Source organism: Trematomus bernacchii, unplaced genomic scaffold, assembly GCF_902827165.1.
Source record: "Trematomus bernacchii unplaced genomic scaffold, fTreBer1.1, whole genome shotgun sequence".
NCBI lineage: Eukaryota > Metazoa > Chordata > Actinopteri > Perciformes > Nototheniidae > Trematomus > Trematomus bernacchii.
This window is the reverse complement of record NW_022987698.1, coordinates 2034073-2060675: the sequence shown is the minus strand read 5'-3', so window position 1 is coordinate 2060675 and position 26603 is coordinate 2034073. Positions and strand designations below refer to the sequence as shown.

Here is a 26603-nt window from a genome sequence, read left to right as displayed (position 1 = left end):
TAACAGAAACAGGTCTGATACTCTACCAGTTCATACCTTACTACTGACAATACTTTGTATTGTGAAATTAATCCTAATAATTTGATTGGGAATGTGATTTAAAAGAGTTGAAAAGGCATTTTTCGTTTAGACTTAGCCTTATACAAGTTTTTCAATAAATCAAGGTAAAAATAAATGTGTACAACTCCTGAACACTTATATAGCTCCAAACGGTCCGCATGGAAAACATCCTAAGGAGCTTTGGATTTAACCTCCAATGAGAATACATTGTCTGAATGAATAGGTCCTCTTTCTACTTGATAATAATATTTCTAAAGTTAAACACCATCCAGAATTATAATTGAACCGGACTCTAAATCGTTCAGCCTTTGACACTGCTACCATAATTCAGGCACATAAACCTCACAACCTTTTATGACCTTTCTGAATGTATGTCCCCTTTTGCCAAAAGTCTGCATGTTTAACATGCCCTGCGGACTAGCATCTGTGAACTGCTTTGCATCACTCCACGCCATTTGGATGTCATTAATAAGAACTGTGAGAGCCAGCACCTTATGCCTAAAAGCAATTGTGCTGAGGAAGACTTTATGATCCCTGTCACACCATGTGTGTCAGTTGCTAAAAAAAGGCAATTTCTAAGGAATAAAGGAAAACATGCTTTATATTCAGTCCAGAACCTCTGTGCTGGCAAGAAACTTCAGTGCCCTGAAGCGAACAAATGTTCCATCGTCTGCCTTTCACAAACCTTTAGATCTTTGAATGTCAGCAATAACATTCTACAACCCAGGTCCCCAATCCAGTCTGAAGGCCTGGCCACCGTGCTCGGAGCAAATCTCAAGATGCCAAGGCATCTGTGATGCAGCCCAACACTAAAGTGCCAAAGCACAGAAGAAAAACACTGGGGCCGATCGATGGTCTGAATGGGCAAATATCAGGCCCGACCATGGGGCAGCGGCTCAAATGTCTGACAGACAGAAATCATTCAGCCATGACAAGCCAGGCATGTTAAATGCTGATGAGCTTGTTTGAAAAGGTCTCCCCACTTGGGATATTGAAAGTGTCAGCCATCAACAGCATGCTTTATTCAATAAAAGAAACCGATTTAGAGCAGTTTAAGCTGTTAGGCTGCTTCTGTTGAATGTGAGCCATATTTTCAGTTTAAATATTTGTGTAGCTTTATATAGAAATACCCACCAACCCAACAGGACCTTCAAAGAAAGAAGAAAAATATTTTATTTACCAAATTTATGAGCATTCATTTCATTTTGGCTCAGTCTTAGAGTTTTTACTGCATTTTGCTATCATTTACTGCCGCGCTAGTTTCTCCCCTCTGCTTTGATCTCTGTGTTGCAAAGAGTGGTGGGCTTTGCACACACACACACGCACACACACACACACACACACACACACACACACACACACACACACACACACACACACACACACACACACACACACACACACACACACACACACACACACACACACACACACACACACACACACACACACACACACACACACACACACACACACACACACACACACACACACACACACACACACACACACACACACACACACACACACACACACACACACACACACACACACACACATTGGAAGTCCGCTAACTTGTTGCCCTTGCCACCAACGTAGCTAGAGTGGTAAAACAATGTTAGAATGTGAAAACCTGAACCTCAACAGTGTTTTCTGGCAGGAGATGCAGTGACATCCAGTAAGAATATAAAAGCTATGATGATCATATAAGATAGCATTTAAGTGCCAGTGCGCAAAGAAAGATATAAGAGAACATGACAGGTAATATCTGCGGCTCTTTTAAATGCCCAAACCATTTCACAATGGACAGATGGTTTAGTGAGTTTGATGGCTACAAATGCCTTGATTTGCAAGATAATATTTGTGGTTGTCTCTTTGAATGTTGATGTGTGAATGTGTAATATTATTAGGATTTCAATTGCAACCTTCATAGGGCGATGCCTCTCACAAAAGACCATGTTACATGTGTTGAATAAGGTCAAGCAAGATAATCCCTCTCCAGGATGTAATACAGTTGTATTGCTAGACACAGGAACAATTTTCCAACAAAATTAAGAACATTTTGCACAATGAGGTTAGTGGCCATAAGGGGAGGATAACTTCATCCCTGATGAACTGATACTCAAACTCACACAGCTGTGTTTAAATAAAAACATGGCTTTCTTGCAAAAAAGAATGCAAGTTCATGTCAAAAACCAAAGAGCTAACAGCTGCAAACTCCACCTGCACTGAAGAACTGTCCAACCTACTAGTTACACCCAACGATGTAATTCCTGTAAGATACATTTCAAATGAAACATATTTCCTGAGCCTCTAGCCATGACCACAGGATTTTGAATCAAATCTCATACTGGATTTCATCGCTGTCGATGAAATGTGTTTTCTATTGGCAGAAATCCAAGATCCAGAACTCTTAAAATATAGATAGAGACACAACTGTATAATCATCCGCGTTCTCAGCCTGCCTTCTTGCAGAAAAGGTCAATATGAGAGTTGCATATCAATAGCTGAACCGGCAATAATGGCTGGCCCACATGAGACATTATAGACAGAAACTATATTGGTTAAAATAAACACATGTTCTGTATACCCTCAGCTTATTGAGTTTATTCTGACCGTCTAACTTAAAGTAGCAGTCTAACACAACAGCCTGGAGCAAATGTCTTTCTTCATGAAGTTATAAAGTTCAGTTTTTCTGAAACTATGTTAGAGAGTTGATGATTAAACCTTTCTGGGCCATTTTGAAGGATGTCTCTGGTGCTTTATTACATTGTACTGAGAGGTGTTTCTAATACTGTATGTTGGTTCAAAATGACCATCATTTTAAATCAACACCTCTCTATACGAGTATGATTTAATTCAGGGCTTTGAGATTGCATTATGTTTTCGCTACGTGTAGCTAATTAACTAAGTATCAAAAGTAGAAAAATGTGAATCAAATACCATTATATTCTTTTATCTCACTCAAGACTTATCAATGTATTTATGCTATTTTGTGAGAGAGTGTGTTTGTTATAGTATGTCCCATTATATGGAGCTATATGATTATAACTCAAGCCATATTTAGAGTAGAGAGACAACACAGTAAATTGTAGCTAGTTTAGAAACAATGATCAGAAGAAGATATAATATTGCTGGAAAAGGAGACTGATGTCCCCTTTGATGGCTATGAGCTGACCTCTCAGACAGGCTAAGTGCCATTGGAGCAGAGCCACATTTAAACAGAGTCTAGGCAGATGGTAGAGGAGGCCAGACAGGACACACACACACACATTTCTTCAGCAGAAGCAGAGTGACAGAGACAACCTGTGGTGTGGCCACCTGTTTAGGCACGCTGCATAATTAAACCACATCCACAACTCACGGCTCATCACAATGACTCACTTTCCCAGCATCCCTCAAGCAGCACTCCATGACAGCATTAGTTATACAGTGCTAAAAGGAGCTTATATTGTTCTCGTCCATATCCTCTCCAACTTTAAATCGCATCCTGCTGGATTACATTACAAACACTTCCCAACCCTTCAGGCCATGAAAGTAGAAGAAGTTGACTTGCATCTTTTTATAAAACATTCAAACTTGTGTTGCCTGAAAATGCACAGTATGACTCAGATGTGCATGTGACCATCATAGAGTTTGATATTGATCCTTTATTTGCTTCCCGCTTGACGCAAGCCCACCTTAGTGGTAGCAATGATGCATTCTATAATGCACACACACACATTTCACATTGCTCCTTTCCTTTAAAGTTTTCTTAGCACACAGACAGTGGGCAATAACGCTTATTTAATTAACCTATTCCCATTTTTTTGTATTCCAAACTAAGTCAAAAAAGAAACACTGAAAGCCAACTATCTATATCTGAGCTCTTTGAGAGTTGTATTGGTGTGTTGTGTGCTGACTTAATGTGCAGCCAGCTTTAAGAGAACATTAAAGCCCATGGGACAAGTACTGTATGTGAAGGGCTTAAGGCTGATAATGCTGGGTGTGTGTGAAGAAACAGTTTGTTCCACTGTGATGCACAGGGATTCATTCTTATTTTCATAACCCATACATTTAGATAACAAAGGAATTAAGACATTTTTCACATTGGCATTCATGTAAAAGCATTTTATACTATTTTATCATATTTTTCCTGAAACGATTTGTTTTTGTAAAATGTATGAACAACTAATTGGTTATTTTTAATGAAATATTTACTTTCAAGATAATGTGATATCAAAAAAGACACAATACCTTGATGTAGTGCTTTAGCCTTGGGTAAATTCTTCTTTCTCCCAGGAGGACAGAGACAAAACTCTTGTGGGGGAACGAGGTAGTGACCACATGTGTGACTTCAGGAAAGGAAAATACATTAAAGCCAGATGTCTCGTAGCTCTTTAGAAGTTCCTCGTCTGCCTTGTTGTCGCCCTCGCTCAGAATACTGCCGACAGCAGAGCGGCACTGTGGTCCCGGCACCTAGAAACAATAATTAAAAAACAAATCAATAAAAGTTGGTAAGAGAGGAAATATCAACAAGATAGACTGATGTAGCTTATAAAGATTAGATAGAAAAATATGCACACACTCTTTTCTTACCAACATTTGACTTTTCCCCAGAAAGACAACAGCAGCACTGACAGATAGATTATTGCTTGCAAGGAAAAAATGCTATCTATAAAAATGTCTAAATGTTGGTAAAGTGTGCTGGTTTTTGTGCACAAAACACTGTCGACCCCATCCCAAATTTCCATGAAGAAAAAATATTTTAAAACATTTTTTTAAGAAACTCTTACATGTCAATCATCAACACTTCCAAAGTACCATCTATGAAGAATGGGGATTCATAAACACGAGGTTGTAATGCAATGTGATTTTATGAGTAGTTCATAGCCTCCACATAACAAATGTATTTAAAAAAATATATATTTTCTCTGATGTATGCCAGGTGCAACATTTAAGAAGAAAATATCCTCATGCTCTAATTGGAGCATTTGACAGCGAAGTAATGATGTCTCCTTCCTCCATTCTGAGCACCCTGGTGCCCTTAAAAAAAGGAGAAAAGGGAGACACTCTTTATAAATGAATACTCCTGGGATATCCAAGACTTTCTCCCCACTGTGCTGAGCAGAGCATGGCTGAAAGCTTATGTGATAAATAAACTGGAATGGTCCAATTTGTCCAAAAACCTATCAATGCTACGCTTCTAGCATAGCCAGCGTGTCTGAAAATCCCTATTTTCTCCTCTGTTCCTCAACACGCAAGGTCAGTCATGGGTAGAAGTGTAGTTTCCCTGTGCACTGCAGAATAAGCTCATTTTTCACACAACCACCATTCAAAGTTTCAAACACACTTGAAAGATTGGTCTGTGTCAGCAGTTGAACATCTGATGACACTTTTTTGAGTATTACTATAATCAGAATCAGAATCAGAATCCCTTTATTAGTCCCACAGAGGGGAAATGTACATTGTTACAGCAGAAAAAGAACCACAGATAGCTTAATGTTACATATGTTACATATGTTACATGCATTAAAAAAAGTATTAAAGTTTAAAAAAAGGTTATAATATAATAAAAAATAAAAGGTTACACAATTTACAAAATACACATCCTGTAACAGTTCTTAGGATTTAGCAGCCAGATATGTGTGTAAATATGGTGTACTTGTAGTAGACTGATTTTGTTTTTAAATATTTCGATAATTTCTGATTTTCAGAATCAGTTTTTAAAGATGAAAAAAGGACTTGATGGATTGAGAGAATATGTTTGAACCGTTGGTTGGACTAACAAGCGATTAATGACATCCACAAGGAATCGCTAAGGAAAATAATAATTTGCTGCGGCTCTAATTCATGGTTTTAAGAAAAGGATCTTGCATTTGATCAATACATTAATGTATTGGTCACATGTATTAATGGCAGGTAAAATTCCGGGGAAATGTCATCCTGCAGTATGCAGTAAGTATATATTTTGGGGCGATGGGCAGTCTTAGGCGGTGAACTCATTAGGATCCTATATCAGCCTGAGGGTAGGAGCTCTTCTTGAGCCTCTCAGTGCTGGCCAGGTGTATCCGGTGCCTCCATCCCAAACCTCAACAGGGAGATAAGGCTGTTATCCGGACGGTTGGGATCCTTAATGATTCTCCTTGACTTATTCTTACAGCGCTTGGTGTAAATACCCTCAAGGCAGGGAAGAGCGCCTGTTCAGCAGAATTAATCTTTGCAGCGATTGTGTGTTTCCAAGCCTATATTACATACACTGTGGTTTAATTTATAGATTTTTTCCCATATGTTGGCATTGTTGTCACGCATTAAAAATCACACATAACTTAAATGCAAAACGTATGAAAGGTAAACCACCCTTTGTTCGACCGGTAAGCCTTGCATCAGAATGAAAGATTAGTAGTGATAATAATGAAGAACAAATTCAAAGAAAAATAAATGATCTTCATCAAATGTACTCGCTGGAGTAAGGTTTGCACTAAAATATATTTTTGCCAAATATTGTTTTAAGTACAAATTAAAATGAATATAAATATCCAGGCAATGGCTGCCTTTTTACTTATCTTATTTTAAGTACCAAAAGTACATTTGGAAAACATTACACATGAGGATATTTTTGACACTGTGGATTTTAGGGACTCACAGTGGGGCGTCTCAGGCAACTTGATTTAGTAATCATCACAGGGCTCCATGTAGGGAGCGCAGAACAATAAACTAGCACCAAAAGCACAAGCCTCTGTCCACAATCTTTGTTTGCTTCTCTGCACTCATCAAGTCACAAGCACACTTTCTTTTTAAGTTTCTTCAATACACTGACAGCTCATCTGAAGCAAAAAATATCCGGAATCCTACTGAAGGAACAACAGAGTTGTGTCTCTGTTGAACATGGAATGGAGTCGGGAAAGGGCAACAAAGTAAAAAAAGGCAAAACTATCTTCACCAGCATACAAAGTATTTTCCGTCCGCTCTCACATTCAGACAGGCTTACATTTTAAATGTTTTACCCTGACTTTATTAAAGGGCAAGTATCAGAGAGATTTTCCACTATTTCATCATTCACCACAAAGACTAACATTTGAAGAGATACACATGTTGTGTCCGGCCCCTGCTTCAGCTGACATGCCCACAAGCTTTCATCATATGTTGACCAAAACATGGGTCCCTGAAGATTTGCAGACACATGTGTCATTTACCCACCATACCACCAGCTTTTTATTCAGACATCTCAAGGACCTAAAACCCTGACCCTGACCCCTTACTTGGAATATCAAGTTTGACAGAAAAACACATGATCCCCTCCGTTACCTCTCTCTGACGTTCGTCAAAGATGGACACAGAGGGGAAGGAGGAGAGGAGGGAAACAGGGTAGAGATGGAGTGGTGGGAGCTCTGGGTCAGAAACCCCTCTGGCATTGAAACTGTGACTAGCGGGTGAATGAGACGGGTGTTGTGAGCGGGGCGCATGAATATGTTAGCCATTTGAAGGAGCAGACAGAACTACCTCAGCACTGTATCCATGGCAACCATCCAATGACCAACTGGAGTCCTTGTTGAGGTCTTTTGTTTCTCCAGAGTAAGTGATTAAAGGAGGTAACAGTGAGAAAAGCCAGAAAAGAGACCAGACACGCTGACACTTATCTTCTGCCAGCTGCAGAATCGTTCTCACTGCAAATATCAATGGACAGTGTCTCACAATGTAGACGCCGAATACCAGTCCTCCTTTTTGAGAGCGCCCTCTGGGGCTGGGGACGCTGGGACTGAATGGCATCCTGAGGCTCGGACGCTAATGAGCTGAGATCATTACGCCAATTATTTTAACTTAGATCAGGACTTGGCTATGACTGTGCAGAAGAACTATAGGACCCACTGCAGTGCTAGCCTAATTGCGAGCTTGGGAAAAAGAAGGATGAGCATAACCAAAGTAGAGCTGAGTAGAGTCTATCACTGAACTCTAGTTACACTCCAGCAGGTTGTTGTGATACGGTTTAAGTAGTGCCACTTAAGTCCTTTCTGTTTAAAGGTAGCTCTGAAATGGCAGACATCAGCATTTTTCGAGATTGAGTGCAAATAATAACAGTTGGGTGACAATGAAATGGTCATAGTGTAGTAGATTGAATAATACTTAAATCCCAAGTTAAACATACTTGGTTATACTATTGGTGCTTACACAATATGTCCTCCAAAAATATGGTAAGAACTATCATTGATAGTGGCCAAATTAACTGGGTTGATCCTTTCATTTAGCTAGCTTCTAATGTTGCTGCTAATGCTAATTATAAAATAACTTTGAAAAAAAATATCCAACCAAATTCCATCAGACCAACACAGGATATTCAGTTTACAATGAGATAAAAAAAGAGAAAAACTCAATATCTTCATATGAAAGAAGCTCAAACCAACCAGGTATTATTGCATAATAAGTTAGTGTTATTATTCAGTGATCACATACCCATAAATGTTTTCTTATTTATTATTTCCATTTCTTACAATATTCAAGATATCTATTCTCAGCTCTCCACTGAATGATTGAATAGAGGTGAAAAAGAGGTCATAATTTTTCTGGGCATGGCAGCCCAGCTAGTGGTCTTCTATATTCAATATAAGCTGTGGAAGACTTCTAAAGATCCCCCGTTTCCACCCGTGTTGCTGAACTTCCAGACCCTCCACAGTGCATCAATCTAAAGCCCACTGCTGCTTAACCATTTCAATGTGCTACTCCTTGTCTCATTCCTTCTGTTTCGGCAGTGCCTGTTGAAAAAACAACCCACGCTGGACCTGCTTTAAAATTGGCAAACTAGCACTGTGTGATTTCGGAAACCCCAGAGATTGAGCCGTATTATGTATCAGAAAAACAAATCCAGCAGATAATATTTCCTGCTGCTTATAGACACTGAGATTTTGAGATGGATGCAGTTCACACAGAGAACGATTGGGAATGTAGGAACACATCTCAAAGAGCGATACAACTTACCAGTTTTGCTTTAAAGGAGCATTGTTGTGGCAGTAAAGGAGACCACAAAAGTGTCAGTCATATCAAAGAAAAGTGTTTTGACTCTTGATCTTTGTGGAACTCCAAAAGAGCCCATATTAAATAAATATTGTATTAACCCCAAGCTAACAAGACAGTTGAACTGACTGTCAGAAGATGAATCCGTAATAACATTACTTGCCTAGACAATAGTTTGATTAAGTTATTGATGGAATATATGCGATAATTTAAAAAATAACTCTTCACAACTGTAGTTGTATAGTGTATTAGCTAATTTGACTAAGACTCTCTACTGATGAATGGATAGCATTAAAGGATTTCAGGCAGAAGAAATACTAATCTGATCTCATTCAACTGCCAAATCAGCTAATTAAAACTGTAAACAAAGGAATACTGTAGTAGGTTACTGTGAAAAGAAAATCAATATCATTCAAATCAATGTTGTAGTTTTTTTTAAATGTGTTGATTTATTGTGGTTATTATTACTGTTAGCAGATGACCATAGTGTTTTGATCTGATTAAAAAATGTTTGCATTTGTTGAAATATAACTCTTTGTTGTGTGATGTGTTGTGTTTAGAGTCCCATATAGACCTCGGGTTCAGCTCTGATTTAAAAAAGAACATAATATAATATTGTATGACATATGATATGTGACACTAATAAATCCACAAATCACACCACACCCTGTCCAGATGTGTATTGTTCAAGGAGAAAAAAGATAATATATTTGGTGCCAAAAGTCTCCTTCGAAAATGCCAAGACAAGGGAAAGAAATACAGGATATCAGGACTAAATGGGATGCCACTAGACGGATTATTAATTGTGAAAATTAATCACTTTGATTGGGTTAATAAAGTTATTTAAAACGAATGTTATCTGAGAGGTTATATATTAATCTCTGAACACTAAACGTGTTTAAGAGAATGGCGTTGGCCCCATCTAGTGGTCATCTACACTACACAACTTATTTAACAGTAAAATCCACCTTTATTAAAGCGAAAGTATTCACCAAAAATGCAAAAAAAACACATGCAAAATAAACTGCTGATCTACCAATTGTTGTAAAAGGTTTAGTGCAAGATTACCTTTTTAGGATCATCGTAAAATACGCCGATACATGAAAGCTTTGGTCCAATACGACGAGACTCCTTGAAAAGTTGTCTGCAGTCTTTGTAAGGCCCTTCTTTGAATTTGTAAGCAAATGTAATCTTCTTTACGGGAGGAGACCCCGTTTGTATGGGTATGTCTGAGAGGAGTCCCGAGCACCAAAGGTAACCAACTACTGTTATCAGACTTATCAACACGCTGATGAGCACACACACACCAACAAAGTCTGGCATAATAGCTTAGAAAACGGAGAATAACGTTGTTTAACTTCTTCTGAACCCTTAACACGTGTGTTGCAATTTCCCACGACCGTCTTACATCTTTAAGAACGTTTTTGGTCGTTTTCAGTTGGCAATTTTGTCCTTGAATGAAATAAAAAAGATTACACATTGTTCAGGACTTCCTGGAAAGTACCATCTACGCCGACAAAAGGGGGGGATTTTGTTAAAAAGAAACTTGTAGAATTCGTGAAAGGAGAAAATGCCCTCGTCGATAAAATGTTTATAATTTAGATTTCGATGGTAATATATGCATGTAAAGTAAATATTCGCATAGGTAATTTGATAAAGGTTTAACAATTGCCACATGTTATAACGGGTAACCTACATTATTGTGATGCCCATTTCGCCAATGTTTAATTTTGGTAAATGATATAAGGAAGATGAAGTCAGTAGAATCAAATGTGTGAAGTGTGTGATCAGAAACACACGAAGTTGGCTATTTAGGAGCTCTGGTTGACCTGATTTACCATATTTGGGTTCATGTTAAACTGGGCGGCATGATGATGGTAAGCTATAGGCCTACCTTGATGGCGTTCTGAGTTTAGAATTGCAATTATGACCTCTCACAACGTTTGCGATAGAATCGTCTGGGTATTGAAAACAACACAAAGAACATTTGTAATAAATTAGAAAAAAAATCAGCATTGAGAGTAGTTTGAAATGCAACCTGTCCCGCCCATAAACAAATTAGGGTTGGACTTAAAATGAGCTTCATATGATAACATTGGACCGCCCAGCTCAGATAAACTGAACGTTTCTTTCTCCTTAAATCTACTTGATTTTGTAATTCATCCGGAATTTGTGAGAATGGCAGGCAATGTGAAAAGGTTTTACGACCTCACAGCTAAGATGCTGTCTGGAAAAAGCTTTAGTTTTTCTGCCCTGAAGGACAAAGTTGTTCTCATTGAGAATGTGGCGTCTCTTTGAGGAACAACAACCAGGGACTACACTCAGATGAACGAGCTCAACAGGCGGTACTCTGCAAAGGGACTTGTTATTCTGGGTGTGCCCTGTAATCAGTTTGGACATCAGGTAGGTTGATATAGGCTACTGTTTACACATGGTAGGATTTTAAATATTTTGAACACAATGTCCTCAAGGACATAACATAGATAAATATGAAGCCTATCTGTATATCATCAGAATAGAACAAAAGCAAACATGTAGGCTACATTGTAGTAACTTAATCAGCGAATGTGTGTGCGTGTTTGGGTTAGGTGTTCAGATAAGTCTATGGTTCAGATGTGTTAATGTTATGAGTTGTTATTACTAATGCATTGCTGTAGTTTTGTTGTATAGCTAATTTTACCTACTGTATATACTGTTGGGTAGTAGTAGCCCACTCTATAATGGACCCTTATATTTAATTATTAGGTGATAATTGTTCATGTAGAACCTGAGTCTGTAAAAAATAACCACTTACTTCAGCTGTCAGATAGATAGATCGGCAGGGCCGAGGAGGTGAACTGGGACCTCTCCAAGTAGCAGTCCACACTCCACATTTAGGTCTGTTCGGGGACTTGAACCGGCGACCCTACAGCTCCCAGTAAAGCCAAAGACAGCTTAATTTTAACTAAGAAAAGAAAATATATATATATATATACAGCATAGTAGGCTATAAGTATAAAGTAGTATACAATAACATAAAAACTTCTGTATGCTTTCATCAACCCGATTGCATTATGTCCATACAATATTAATGTAATGTTTCTATCTCTTTTATAACAGGAGAACTGCAAGAATGATGAAATTCTAAGGTCTCTGAAGTATATCCGTCCAGGCAATGGATTTGAACCTAATTTCCAGCTCCTTGAAAAGGTGGATGTGAATGGAAAGGATGCCCATCCCTTGTTTGTATATCTGAAGGAAAAGCTTCCATTTCCCTGTGATGATGCCATGGCCCTTATGACCGACCCAAAGTTCATAATTTGGAGTCCTGTTAGTAGGAATGACGTCTCCTGGAACTTTGAGAAGTTCCTGGTTGGCCCTGATGGAGAGCCTTACAAGCGCTACGGCAGAAATTTCCTTACCATTGACATTGAGACAGATATTAAAAAGCTACTTAAGAGGGTCAATTAAAGTGTGTTACAACACACAGACCAGCCTGGTCAAAAAGATTAATCAGTATACACATCTGTTTGTTTTGGGTATTTCATCATGTTTTTCCACCTTCCTAGTTGAAGACAATTGTAATAGCATGCACCCCTAAATGTGTGGTACTGTGCAGTACACTATGGTAGTTCAGCCTCTTTACTCAATGAAGACACTCTTTGAAACAAGTTTTGTGGGGAGTTTCTGATGAACATGTAAAATACTGACTGCCTGACTGTATAACTCACATGACCATTTTCTTCATTGGGTTGTATTAAAAAAAATGTAATGCCATTTCTGCATACTGTATGCAGAGCTGCAAAATAAAAATGTGGTGGCCACAATAACAAAGGTGAACACTTAATACATTCACTCAACTGTACTGTATTTAATAAAATGCAATTTTGAGGTAACATACTTGAGTTTAACCAGAGCCTTTTCTAAATGTATTGGTACACTATACTACTCCACTACCAAGGGGCACAGGCATCAGAGCTCCTATAACTTGTTTTGCATAACTTTAGTTTTTATGAAAAAGCAAATTATTTATCAGAGCAATAAGGTGATAAACACAGCATCCATATAATCCAATAATATAATATTCAGCCAATAACTGGACCCTTTTTTTGTTACAATGATGTTACAACATCATTTGAATAATGCGAAATGTGTTATAAAAGTAGTCTGTGATTAGTAATAATTACTTCCCCAATATTGAAAACAGAAACAGCGGCACTAGTCTGCTGTTCTTCCTGGTTGAAGGCAGGGGGCTATCCTTGATTGAACGCTAGGCTAGTAAACCTCAACTCCTCCAAAATGGCTGGCCAGGAAGATCCAGTGCAGAGAGAGATTCACCAAGATTGGGCGAATCGAGAGTACATAGAAGTGATAACGAGCAGCATCAAAAAAATCGCCGACTTCCTTAACTCATTTGGTAAGCTTTTTAATAGCACTAATGTGGATACCGTGTGTAACCATCTAACGCGGATGTGGATGAACAGCTAGCTAGTTCTGCTAACATTAGCTCAGCTGTTGCTAGCATTGATGTTGATGCTTTCACTGGCCACTCCCAGTTAGCTTTATCGTTAGCTGAGAGCTGGTTATTGTTCCCTCTTATAAATATAATAACTGCTTGGTGGCGAGTATTGGGCAGCTAACATAACAATTGCAAAAGACTAATGTTGAAATAGTTGAATTAACGTGGATACAGGGCAGTGAAGCCAATGCAAACGCTGCTCGGCTGCGTTATACCAGCAGAAGCATAACAATCCAATAACAGTGACACTATTAATTCATGTCAATTGATCAATGCTAACGTTAAATGTGTGATTGGTGATCGTTACATGCTAATTACAATGTTTCCTCTTCAGATATGTCGTGTCGATCACGATTGGCCACCCTCAATGAGAAGCTCACAGCGTTGGAGAGGAGGATTGAATACATTGAGGCGAGAGTAAGTATACTGCAATGCAATTTAAACATTTCAATGCATTTTCTATATAATATTTCAAATGATATAACCATTACATCATGTTTTATGTGTCGTTACAGGTGACGAAAGGAGAGACCTTGACCTAGACATCATCATGGGAGTGCATAACATCCATGAGCTACCTGACCACCCTCCCTGAATTTCTTTGAATAAGTGTGATGGATTCCACCCTTACTTTTTTTGAAACCTTGTGGACCATTTTTATATTATATGGTTTTGTGTTGTTTTTTTCTCAAGAACATATGGGTCTGTCTTGGGTTTCGGTGACTCAAGCATCATCATTGTTACAAAACAAAAAATAGCTCCATATGTATTGTTAAAAAATATTTTGGAGCTCAATTATGGATCTATTGTCAGCACAACGTGTGTTGTATACAGTGTCATTACCACATTTAAGATTTATGAAAGGGGAATATCCTTGTGTGCCAAGAACAATTAATTGTCTAGTCATCTTAATTGAGGACCTGCTTGTACAGTGAACTGTGTGGTGATGTATCAGGTTTTAAATACTGTAATAAATGATAAAAAATGTCTTTGTTTCATGTTGTATTTTACCTCAGTAGGTTAAAAAATCAGTGACCAGGTACGTTGACACATTGAAAGATATTTAAATATCAGTAGCTCATGATATAATCAAACAGACAAGACAATAGCAATATTCAAAAGAAAGACAACCAACTAAATATACACAAATGTACAGTGCAAGAGCTGGAAAGCAAACAAAACAAATGGAGTCAAATTGTTATTGAAACTCCAGGATTAGTGGAATGCAGTGAAATAGTACACAGCACTGGCATCAATGATGTAATAAAACGTTTAATATTTTTTTTTTTTTAAAGAACAATACATTAGTATAGTTTTGTGAGTGTGAAGACAAACAAGGAATTAAATAGCTTCACTTTCACCAGTAATTTGGATTTAGGAGTCATATTCTGCAGGTCAGTTTATTGCAATTAACTTTACAATGCAATCCAGTGAACGTATTAAACGGAATTGTTGCACATTTTACAGGATCATATGATAACAAAAACAATATTTTCCAAAAATGGCAAACTGAAACTCTGCAAACCCATTAAAATGGCCGAAAACGAGATATACGTGTGTATTTACCCTTAGTTTTGTCTGGTAGGCAGCACTTTTGTTTTAGTTTAGGCAGGCACACAGCTTTAACAACTTGTGGCTCCAGCCCCAACTGTTTATGTTCTGTAATTTGAATCCTTAACTTAACCAGTCAACATTGTGGACGGCAGAAAAAGTTAAGTCACAAGCCTAATGAGACTGATAGCATATTTGAACCAAAAGGACTAAGTGCTGCCTGTATGGCAAACACGGGGCGAAATATTCCTACTTCCCATAATGCACCGGGTAAAACACCAATGCATCTTGGGACAAAGAAGGTGCAGTCGTAGTGTTGTGCTTAGTCCTTGAACGTGAAATGAATCTTTTACCCACGATTTTTCAATTACATTTTTGATAAATTACTAGTGGGTAAAAACATTATTAACAAACTGCACTGGTGAGTCATTGCACTTTCACACAGGAAACTGAAACATTTATATGGCTTCTCGCTAAAGTAACGTGTGTTTGCTGACGTTAGGCCTGATCCATGTTATGGTCTATTAGCAGTTCGTTGTGCTCATAGTTAATTCAGCCAATTCGACTTTAGTGGAACCCTTTTTAGGCATGCGTATTCACTCAAAACACAGCATTTTAAATCAAAAGTCTTGGCTTGCTTTCTTTCTAGAGTCGTGCGGGTGCTTTTGGGAGCAATGGGAGCAGATAAAAGGTGAGTAGCTGTTGGTCACGTTAAGCCCTGTCGCTGTCGCCCATAGTAGGTGTGGCTAATTAAAATGGCAGTGTTCATTTTTAATTTAAGTTTAAATGCCTCTTCTAAAGAAAGCGAACGTTAAACGGCACCAAGAACACATGCATTAACACTTGTCATAAGTACGTTTAACAGTTAACTTGTAAAGTTATCTTTGTAGGGGAGAAACTAACAACAAGTAATATATACTGAATTTGATCAAATACAAATGTGTTTTAAAAATAAAATATGATGATACTTCATCAAATGTTTTCATAAATGTAAAGCTGATTTGATAAACAGTTGGGATGTCATAACACCGCCATGTGTCTTACTTTCTTCATTCAACAAACTCAGCAAAAACTTGCATTTATCATTTAAAGAGTAAGAAAGTGTCCTCTAGGGTGGGGGTAACCAACACAATGTAAGTGGCAAATATCCAAAATAATTCATAATGTGTGGTTTTTCTGTAAAGAGTTTTTGTGTACCAGAAGACTACAAATAAAGTTTGTAAATCATAGACGGATTTAAATGTAAAGGCAAACATTCTACACATAAGCACTCCAACAAACACTGTAAATGTTGCAGCATTTAATGGAAGTTTTTGACATTGCCTGAACAAAAGGGGAATTAATTAAGGTTCATTCTATGTGTAATATCAATTAAGGAATTATTTTTGTGAGTTTTTGATACAAAAGTAGTTGTTTAAATCATATTCTAAGAAATATTGTACAATTGCAGGCTAGTTTTACTGATGTGTTGCCATGCTTTTCAATGTCCTCCTTAATAGACTAAGTCGAACAGAGCGTAGCGGTAGATATGGCTCTGACGCACCCCGGGATGATCCAGAATGGCGCGATAGACGAGAGAGGGACCAAGAGCGTGATCACAACCAGCGCCGCTGGGGTGAAGAGAGACGCAGTGATCGGTTTGAAGGAGATCGTCGACCAACAAGAGACAGTCCAGAGGTAGTTATTCTATAGTCCTCGAATGATTGGTAGTATAATGTATTAGTAAAAATACTGTCAACAGAACAGGTTCACTATTAACTGATGCACGGATCTGTTTGTTCTAAAGCAAAGAGAAAGGAAACGACGTAACAGTGATAGATCAGAAGATGGGTATCACTCTGATGGAGACTTCCCAGAGGATTACAGAAGGGAGCCTGGGGACGATAAGAAGAGCAAGACTATCATGCTCTGGGGTCTCTCTCCTCATATCACTCAAGACGATGTAAGTTTGTAGCTTTCTTTTGCAGATATGCAACCTCTTAAGTGTTTTTCCTTTAGTTACATCTGTGTGCACTACTCATTCTGTTAGAAGTACTGCATTATTTAAGGGGGTTAGGTTTCAAATCATAATATTAACATACTGTCGCGTTCTTTTTCAGATTTGTTTTTCCATAGACCAACTGGAGGGACCACAGCCAGTGGATGTCAGGCTGATGAAAAAGAAAACAGGTGAGACCTTGAAATATGACGGACCTCAGCCTCCCCCCAGTCTTTGACCATAGGACAAATCTGCTTCCATTCAGACCCATTTTCCCATAGCAGCTAGCAGAGAATAGTATCAAGGATTTAAGATGTTTCTATAAGACTTATCATTTCAGTTTACTAAGGAACTTTAAAAGGTAAGTATGAGCAAGAAAAACTGTTTAAACAGAAACGTAATTGGCAGACACACTTTGTTGCTGAGTGTGTTTAAAACAACGATATTCAACAGGAAATGTTGCTATGGTAAAACTCTTAAAGAGTGGCCTTACCTAACAGTGCCTGGGTCATGAAGCAGTTTGTGGAAGAGTTTGAATAATATGCCCATGGACTCTTAACTAACACGCCTCCCGTCTATATTTGAATGCTGTCTCTAGGTATAAGCCGTGGTTTCGCCTTCGTGGACTTTTATCACTTGCAAGATGCTACACGATGGATGGAGACCAATCAGGTTGCTTCACAATCGCCAAGTCTAGTTTTTAATCTTGGGGATCTGGAAAAAAATAACCCAAAAGGCAACCTAAGTGCATTGAATTAGTGGTGTAGAAATTACAGATCTTTTTGAAAAAACTAATGGATTGTATGCCAGAAAGCAAAAATATGTGATTTTTCTACATTATTAGAGATACTTAAATACATGATTTACAACTTAATGTTATACATTTTATTTTGTTAATTGTCATAGTATTAGCAAAGCTAACTCGTATTGAGAGGTTCTCTCCTGTATGTGCATTCAAGATCCTTACTTGGTGATAGTCATTATCAGTGATATTTCTGAGTTGGATGTAAGCTCAGCCTATTATTTTTTAGCCTAAAACTCAGTAGATTAGGATATTTTTAGCTTCCATTTTTCCTTTTTTCTTCTTAAAAGCACTCAAAAATGTCTGTTAGGGTCACATTGTACACTCTGCTCCAGCTCAGCCTGGGCACTCGGGTCCCAAACACCTTAAACCCTCTACACATCATGCTCACACATACATCATGTGCCTGTCTTGTCTTTTACACAAAGGATATCTGTTGGGGGTCCCTCTCCCCCTTCTCTCCCTTCCAACACTGCTTGCTCTATTGATAAGATTATTCCCAAGAATGGTTGACTGACTTTTGTTGTCTTCTTTCAGAAACGTCTGACAATCAAGGGGAAAAGCGTGGACATGCACTACAGTCACCCCAGAAACAAGTATGAAGACTGGCTCTGCAACACTGTAAGTTTATAATATATCTTGGTTTCATGGCTACATTATTCGAACCATGCTACTACAGAACACTTCACACACTGACACACATTCTTATACGTATATATGCTAGGCCCATAAGTTACAATTGTTGCAGTCCTGTTAGCTTACTTTGTGGTACACCTACATTTGAATAAGCGGTAACGGTTAGGTTGTGTCTCAGGTAAGTATGGTATGCTGTACCAATATAGTTGCCTGTTTTCTGAGGCAGCTCTGTTCAGGGCGTTAGTAGGTGTATAATAAAAATGATGTGAACGGTTACTTGCAGTGTGGCCTGTACAATTTCCGGAGGAGGCTGAAGTGCTTCAGGTGTGGAGCAACCAAAGCCGGTAAGTAGTTAAATCAACAAGAGGCCAAAGACTGCAGACATCCGCGCAGCCTGAGGCAACAGTGCTGGGATGCAAAGCAAAGTTTGTGTTTTTGGTGTTAGGCCTAGTAAACCAAATGATATGGATGTAGGTTAAGTGCATATAGGAAACAGCATGCCTTATTTCCTTGCTACCTGACAATAATACAAAATTGGAACAAAATACTTAATAGAGTTCACGAAAAAGGCTCTATATTTTAAACACTACCTTAAGGATAGGGACACTTTTTGATGCAACACTTTAAACCCAATTTCCAGTTTCTTGATAACACATTCCGGACCGCTATGTTAATGCATTATTTCTCTTCTGTGATTCTCTCAACAGACAGTGAAAATGGCAATAATACTGGAGCGACAGAAACTCAGCCCGGCGGAGATTTCTACGGCGACAGTAAGGACTCTTTTATAGAGGAAACATCCTGCTTGTTTAGAAACCAAATATATTGCTAACCTTTTTTATAGGGTTTTTCTTAAATATAGTCTTTTTTTTCCTTCACAGCAATCATCCTGAGAAATATAGCTCCTCTGGCCACCGTAGAAGCCATCTTGACGGCACTGGCACCATATGCTAATCTTTCATCTAACAACATCCGCCTCATAAAGGACAAGCAGACAGGCCAGAACAGAGGCTTTGCCTTTGTACAGCTGTCCTCCCCTCTGGTGAGTTATTCTTTAACATGTACAATGTACTGTTAAAACCAACCACTTAACACTGCCTTCCACTTGGCCTCCTGCTGGTGTTAGTCCTGAGATTTTCTTATAGTTTTTCTCGTTGATGAACTTGCCTCACTGATGTCTGAATATCCCTCCCTTTCACAGGAGGCCTCTCAGCTGCTAACCATCTTACAGGGACTGCAGCCGCCTTTAAAATTGGATGGGAAAACCATTGGGGTGGATTTTGCTAAAAGCGCTAGAAAGTGAGTATAATAGTGTGAATTGTCCATTGGTTTGTTGATAGACGAAAAGATTTACCTACATCTATTCTATGTTCTTTACTGTTTAATATCCTTGACAATAAATAACAGATATAATCTGCCACACTCCTCAGAGGTGGGAATACATGTTTGTTTGCTAACTCTTCCCTTTGCCTTTGTCAGGGACTTATTGCTGCCTGACGGGAACCGTGTCAGTGCCTTCTCCGTGGCCAGCACAGCCATCGCTGCAGCCCAGTGGTCTTCAAGTCAGGTGGGTCACTTTATTGTCAACATGCGGCTATTTATCATATCAATGATGTTGGACTGTTGAGGAACCTGCGCTCTAAGTTTTTCATACATTACATAATTACACCATAGTTGTGTATGACGATAAACCTTTGAATCTCCCAGTGTCAAAGTTGGAGGCTCATAACCACTGCTTTACCTTTCCAGCCTCAGCAGAGCACAGATGTAATGTCAGAGTACAACTACCTGGAAGAAGGCTATACCCCAAGGGCACAGGTCAGTAGAACAAATGAACCAACATTGTAACTTGAGAGCAGATACTTTTGTGATTGGTTTCAATGTGTTTGCTTTAATGGTGCATTTAGTAACTCATGGCTCTGTAGTAGCATCTAGTGGCAGCTATAGAAGACTACAACACATGCTTAATGACCATTATATACCTCAGAGATAAGACACCACGCTGTATCTGTATCTCATAAAAACGTTACACATTTTACTGGGTAGGATACTACATCCTAATAAAATACCACGGTTAGGTTTTAATGGAATGAATTACTTTTTGTAGGACTACCAGGCATTCTACCAGCAGGCAGCAGTAGCCAGCACCTCCCAGGGAAATGGGATTCTAGGAGGTAAGATTGGCTTTCACGCCTTCCACAGATGTTGCTGCAGTTACTGACCCTTCATTGTGTAATGTCACTATTCGGTATCAGTGAAATGGAGCCTCAAAGAGCTTTTTATCTGCTGACATACGCTTTGTTTTTACATTTCAGCGGCCCCAGGAGTAAAGATGGTTCCAGCTGGAGTAGTAATCGCACATGGTGCACAAGGCTACCCACCCCATATGATGGCCCATCCAGCTGTTCAGGTGACACACTCGTTTTTGTAATTCTGTAATTACACTAGTAATAATACTCTACTACTTAAATCAGAATGCATAGTGTAACATTCTCTAAATAACCATTTATTTATTTTCAGGCATTGTCGCTTGCTCAACAAATGGAGGCTAACGCCCACTCAGGACATCTTCCTGGCATAGACGCTTCATATGTTCCTGGATTACAAACCTCAGGACAGTCGGGTGAAGCCAGCTCTGGTACGAGAACACAATATTTATTTCCACCTGTCCAGTTGAAGTGTGATGTGCACTAAGATAAACTCCTCCGGAGATCACCGTCATGTGTGTTCATATAACGCATGTATACTAGTGTTTCCCTGGGGAAGCTTGGAACACAGAGACCTGAACATGCGGTTCTGCATGTATTTTATAGCAAAATGCCATTACTGAAATTGAACATTTTGTGAATATCAAAGCAATATCCACAGCCAGTCCTTCAGATGACAGATAGCTTTCCATTACTGCTGAGGCTTAGCTAGAGCTTAAAATTCAAAAACAGTTGCCTTTTAAAATGACTTTCAGTTGGGAAAGCTTGTGAGATGATAACCTAGTAATACTAGTAACTGAAAAAGTTGTTAACAGTGTATTGTTTTAACATCAACAGCCCCTGATACGTCCTCCTATCAGTACGATGAGTCCTCTGGCTACTATTATGATCCACAAACTGGCCTCTACTATGACCCTACCACTCATGTAAGTATGCCATCAACACCAAATGTAGGTCACGTGGTGTCTGTCGCGTTAAGAGTCACAGGAGTTTACTTTGTTATGATGATGTACATTGGTGTTCATTTCTTTTCAGTATTACTACAACTCTCAGACTCAGCAGTATCTGTACTGGGACAGTGAGAAGCAAACATACGTTCCTGTCTCAACCGACGCCTCTGCTGGAGCTAACGATAACGCAGCATCAGGCAGCAAGGAGCCTAAAGAGGGCAAAGAGAAAAAGGAAAAGCCCAAAAGCAAGACTGCTCAGCAGGTATTGTGATATGATTCCTACCTCAGACATATTGTCTATTATGCATGTGGCCTTTCCTTCTTGAACTTTATGTAGCCTTATCTGAATATTTTTGAAATGTTAGACTTATTGTTCTTTTCTGTTGATTCTTTCAGATTGCCAAAGACATGGAACGGTGGGCTAAAAGTCTCAACAAGCACAAAGACAACTTCAAGGGAGGCTTTCAGCCCGTTAGTCATGAGGAGAGGAAGGAGGCAGCCGCTGCTGACGCTGGCTTCATACTGTTTGAGAAGAAGGTAATCCAGAAGGATTTAATATCTGACATAGTTCTGCTACTGCATGTTTTAGCCATGGATTTGCTCATTTATGTTCATTTTGTTTTTTTAGCCGACTGGAAGTCTAGACAGACTAATGCCAGAGGTAGAGAGGGGCCCCGAGGAGGAGCCCCCAGCCAGCTCAGCCAACACTTCCAAGGTGAATGTTTTCTACATTCCCTTTTTAGTTTTTAGTATTAAAGAAATGATTGTCAAACATATTTAAGTGCATTGTAAATATATTTATTAGCGTAAATGATTCACGTAAACAACACTTACACCCGCCTCCGTCCACCTGTTAGTGTGGCCTGGTGGCAGCTTACAGTGGAGACAGCGACCCCGAGGAGTTCGTATCGGAGCCGGACGGTGGAGAAGGAGGCCAGGACAAGATGACGGACTGGAAGAAGCTGGCCTGTTTGCTGTGTAGGAGACAGTTCCCCAACAAGGAGAGTCTGATTCGACATCAGCAGCTCTCTGACCTCCACAAGGTAACACCACACAACGTCTTCAGGCCTTAAAATGGAAGTCTAAAGTATCAATCCATAAAGCCATAAGACCATAAGACCATTAACTAATTGGTGTATTCATCTTATCGTTTCTAGAAAAACTTTGAGATTTTCCAAAGATCTAAAATGACCGAAGCAGAGCTCGAAGAGTTGGAGAGAAATGAAACCGAGGTTTGTTTCAAAACAGAATCACTCCGCTGCGAGTGAGTCATATTGTTCCCCTACTCGGTGTGACTGTATCTTATATTTCTTTTTTGATCCTGCTGGTAAATAGCTGAAATACAGAGACCGTGCAGCTGAGAGAAGGGAAAAATATGGCATCCCTGAACCCCCAGCGCCCAAAAAGAAGAAGTTCAGTCAACCTGCACCACCAGTCATGTAAGCCATTTTCTCAATTATTGTCTTTATAAACTGTTTCCAGTCCATTCTTAGTAATGTTTAAATCAATGCCCTTTCCCTGTGCAGTAACTACGAACAGCCCACTAAAGACGGCCTCAACAGCGACAACATCGGGAACAAAATGCTGCAGGCCATGGGATGGAAGGAGGGTAAAGGGCTCGGGCGCAACCAGCAGGGCATCACTACACCAATTGAGGTATTCACGACAATTACCTGGTGTCTGTGTCCACTACCAACCAGCATCAATATCTGTTTATCTCTAAAAGGTACTAACGTTTTTGGTTTTCCCCCCCCCCCCCAGGCACAGTTGAGAACAAAGGGAGCTGGACTTGGCACCAAAGGCAGCAACTACAGCCTCACTGCTTCAGACACGTACAAAGACGCGGTCCGCAAAGCCATGTTTGCTCGCTTCACTGAATTGGAATGAGTCGTTGGTGTCAAACTCAAATGATGAACTGTCGTGGCCTGCCGATGATTTGCTTCTCTATGAAGTGGACCTCCACCATGTCTGCCTAAACAATGGCAAGCGAATTGGCATGGAGGCAAAAGAGAAGTTCTCCCTTTATTAATTTCACCCTCTGTAGGATGTCTTTTGTCAAAATGATTAGACTTGACTATATAACTAATCTGTATTTGAGGCATATAAACCTGGTGAAAATATAATTTATAAATTGTACAAAGTAAAATTCACATCTCTTGTTTACATAGTTCTTTTGTTTATTGCCATCGTTTCCTCAGCATGTTAAAAACAATTGTACAGTTTATACAAAAATCTCTGTTTGTACAGAAAATAAATTGCATACGTGATAAATGATGAATTTCCTTTTCTTTACAAATGTTTGAAGTTGTATTAATGTGGCTGTTTAATCGCCGTCCTATATAGTTGCAACGGTGCAATTAATTCTTAAAATTCAAAAGAAGGCCAATAAGGATCCCCATCACTGCACAGGGCGATTCTAGATGGCACATATTTATATATTTTGCAGTGAAATGTTATACTGCCAATGGGGAACAATGATTTTGCAATGGTCAGAATTGTATGGCAGTAATATGTCCCGGATTTTAAAGAAAATGTTGGATAATGAAACTGCAGTTGGTTTGTGAATACAAACTCTAGTAGTCTAATTTTGAGTCATGAAATCACACATGTCTTTTTAAATGTAGAATTATCCAGGTTTATTAAAACACTACCTGTTGGGACTTATTTCAATAGTGGCTCAAGAACAGGATTGTTGGTCTTGTAAACCTAGAAGCACTCTAATCCCAGAGAGGGTGCTTACTTGCTCATGTTTATTGTGCGGACTACATGACCTGCCTCATCTCCAATACAGCATTTAAACTATAGAAAATGTAGCTGTAAGCTTGTCTTCTGTGTGAACAGTGTTGTAGTGAGGCTGTCCTTGCACTAGAGCAGCGGTTTTCAAAGTGTGAGGCGCGCCTCCCCTGGGGGGCGCCAGAGAGCTTCAGGGGAGGCGCAGCGTGAGAAAAAATAATAACGAGAAAAAGACGAGTAAAGTGACACTTGCACACTTTTGGCTGTCTGTGGAGACCGAGTTCCCCCACCTCGCCAAAAAGGCTGTAAAAGTGCTCATTCCCTTCATCTCCACCTACCTGTGTGAGTGCGGGTTTTCCGCATTGACTCTGATCAAAAGCAAGTGCCGGTCAAGGCTGCAGCCAGAGGATGATCTGCGTTTATTCCTGTGTGCATCAAAGACGCAGACTCATTGTTCCCACTAAAGTAGGGGTGAGTGTAATAAGGAGGCAAAGTTGACGTTCAGTGTGTTGCCGGGAGCATATAAGGATTTATCCACGATGTTGAAAATGTAAAACATTTAAAAAAAATATGTGTTGAGAACACGGCGTGCGAAAATATACGGGTCATGCTGCAGCTAGATGTGCCTGTCCTCTGTAAGAAGGTGTCGGCGACTGACATGCAAGGAAGAACGGCTGTCCACAGGCTGTTCCAACTTTAACAACTTTATTAACTTCCAGGGTAGTGAATTGAACATGCTATTGTAATTGGGTGTGTGGTATATTTTCGTGCACGGACACGCATGTTCCACAACACACAAACTGAACAACACTCAATTGTACGATGCTACCAGTGTCCTTGCGATCTTGTTATAACAAGTCAACAAGTGCACGTTACTGATGCAATATGGTTGAGACCATTCGGGCTTATTCTAGAGCGGTGCAAGGAATAGTCCAAGTAGTGGGGGAGTTGTATACAATATGTTTAAAACATAAAGATAAAAAGGTTTTAAAAAGTGATTGTTTAATGTTTTAAGGAGGTGACGCTACTCAGCCAATCAAATCGGTGCAGTCAGTGAGTCAGCACGATAGATTCAAACACACTCACAGAGACGAGACAAGAGGAGAGAAACAGTCGGAATAATTTCAAATGGCGGAAGGTAGACAGCGAAAACAGAGCATTTAATGACATGTTCTCTTACTGGACCTCTTTGAAATGCAATTTAATACCCCTGCATTATAGCAACAACAACAATAATAATAATAATAATAGCAATAATAATTGGGAGGGGGGGGCGCGGCTGTTCATATGTTCTCTGAGGGGAGGCTCACCTTCCCACACTTTGAAAACCCCTGCACTAGAGGACTCGGGTGTAGAGCCTGCGCTGACTGGCCTTCACCCTGCTGAGGTTCAGCCAGACACCAAATGTTTTCCTGCTCTTCTAATTTGGTTGTTGACCTTGCACTCTAATCTTCCTTTGAAGCCAACACCAAAAGTACATTTTCCAAGTGACACGAATACAGACCCAGATTCCATGATTATCATGTTAAACTGACTGTATTTTTTGTTTGCAGGATGAAAATTGTTCTGGTGCTCTCGTGTCTTAAACTTTTAAGGTACTTTTCTGCCATAATGTACACACTATTGAAGTCTTTATCTTTGAGGATCTGTGAAAATGGTATATAAAATAGAGTATTTAGATAAATCACTGCACTAAAGAACTGCTGGAAATGTCTTGCATCATCTCTATTTAACCAATCTCCACTGCCATTTTATAACTCACTTTTATTCTCCTCATCCACCCTCTTTAGTTTAGGATGAAGAAAACATCCACTTGTGTTATATATACATCTTGATTAAAGAGATCATTGCCCTTTGAGTTCAAGGTCTTTGTTTGTGCAAGACGAGGAAAAATGAAAACATCCTGTAAGTGGGAAATGAATGACTGCCTTTTACTGGATCCTGCTCCATTGTTTAACTGATCTGTAAGAGTGCATTCACCTTCGCCTGCTAATTAAATTACAAATGATAGTGTTGGTCCACACAAAGAAGTGTTGAGTTCACCGCTCTCTGTGCTGAGAGTCCTTATACAAGCAAAGTGTGTTACTCAATAGAAAATAATACAAAGCATCCTTTGGGTTATTTCATGGACTTCATGGTTCCTCGTCCTTTGATACTTTCCCCTCTTGGGGAGAAATGTTCGGAACCTCACATGTACCTC

The 26603-nt window shown here is 39.3% G+C and overlaps 4 protein-coding genes across 4 annotated transcripts in view; 3 read left to right on the top strand and 1 right to left on the bottom strand.

Annotated features, from left to right (window-relative positions):
- LOC117489797 (testis-expressed protein 264) overlaps positions 1–10559 on the bottom strand; it is a 30030-nt gene extending 19471 nt beyond the window's left edge. Inside the window, exons 1-2 of the mRNA XM_034139332.1 lie at positions 10117–10559; positions 4297–4518 (exon numbers count right to left, since the gene is read on the bottom strand). Coding sequence (XP_033995223.1) covers positions 4297–4518; positions 10117–10371 — 477 coding nt within the window. The 5' untranslated portion in view covers positions 10372–10559. The remainder of the gene's footprint in view (positions 1–4296; positions 4519–10116) is intronic.
- A 554-nt stretch (positions 10560–11113) lies between these two features.
- On the top strand, positions 11114–12927 carry gpx1a (glutathione peroxidase 1a). Its single transcript, XM_034138596.1, has 2 exons — positions 11114–11451; positions 12148–12927. Exons 1-2 carry the CDS (start codon positions 11227–11229, stop codon positions 12496–12498), a joined length of 576 nt encoding a protein of 191 aa, XP_033994487.1. The 5' UTR covers positions 11114–11226; the 3' UTR covers positions 12499–12927.
- A 327-nt stretch (positions 12928–13254) lies between these two features.
- Positions 13255–14533, top strand: brk1 (BRICK1 subunit of SCAR/WAVE actin nucleating complex). The gene is made up of 3 exons (XM_034138597.1): positions 13255–13444; positions 13881–13963; positions 14062–14533. Exons 1-3 carry the CDS (start codon positions 13327–13329, stop codon positions 14086–14088), a joined length of 228 nt encoding a protein of 75 aa, XP_033994488.1. The 5' UTR covers positions 13255–13326; the 3' UTR covers positions 14089–14533.
- Positions 14534–15390: 857 nt separating this feature from the next.
- On the top strand, positions 15391–23944 carry rbm5 (RNA binding motif protein 5). Its single transcript, XM_034138595.1, has 25 exons — positions 15391–15518; positions 15747–15788; positions 16597–16774; positions 16884–17039; positions 17197–17266; positions 17674–17747; positions 18415–18498; positions 18797–18857; positions 19221–19286; positions 19395–19555; positions 19715–19812; positions 19993–20080; positions 20263–20331; positions 20621–20687; positions 20829–20923; positions 21034–21151; positions 21558–21646; positions 21756–21932; positions 22067–22207; positions 22299–22385; positions 22528–22713; positions 22828–22902; positions 23006–23109; positions 23197–23326; positions 23432–23944. Exons 2-25 carry the CDS (start codon positions 15772–15774, stop codon positions 23555–23557), a joined length of 2517 nt encoding a protein of 838 aa, XP_033994486.1. The 5' UTR covers positions 15391–15518; positions 15747–15771; the 3' UTR covers positions 23558–23944.
- The last annotated feature ends 2659 nt before the right edge of the window (positions 23945–26603 follow it).

Excerpts from the sequence above, each read along its gene's own strand:
- brk1 (XM_034138597.1), top strand. The coding sequence starts at position 13,327 with ATGGCTGGCCAGGAAGATCCAGTGCAGAGAGAGATTCACCAAGATTGG. Across the intron at positions 13,445-13,880 it reads CGACTTCCTTAACTCATTTG|ATATGTCGTGTCGATCACGA; the intron begins GTAAGCTTTTTA and ends TTTCCTCTTCAG. Across the intron at positions 13,964-14,061 it reads TTGAATACATTGAGGCGAGA|GTGACGAAAGGAGAGACCTT; the intron begins GTAAGTATACTG and ends GTGTCGTTACAG.
- rbm5 (XM_034138595.1), top strand. Across the intron at positions 18,858-19,220 it reads GTGTGGAGCAACCAAAGCCG|ACAGTGAAAATGGCAATAAT; the intron begins GTAAGTAGTTAA and ends TTCTCTCAACAG. Across the intron at positions 23,110-23,196 it reads CAACCTGCACCACCAGTCAT|TAACTACGAACAGCCCACTA; the intron begins GTAAGCCATTTT and ends TTCCCTGTGCAG.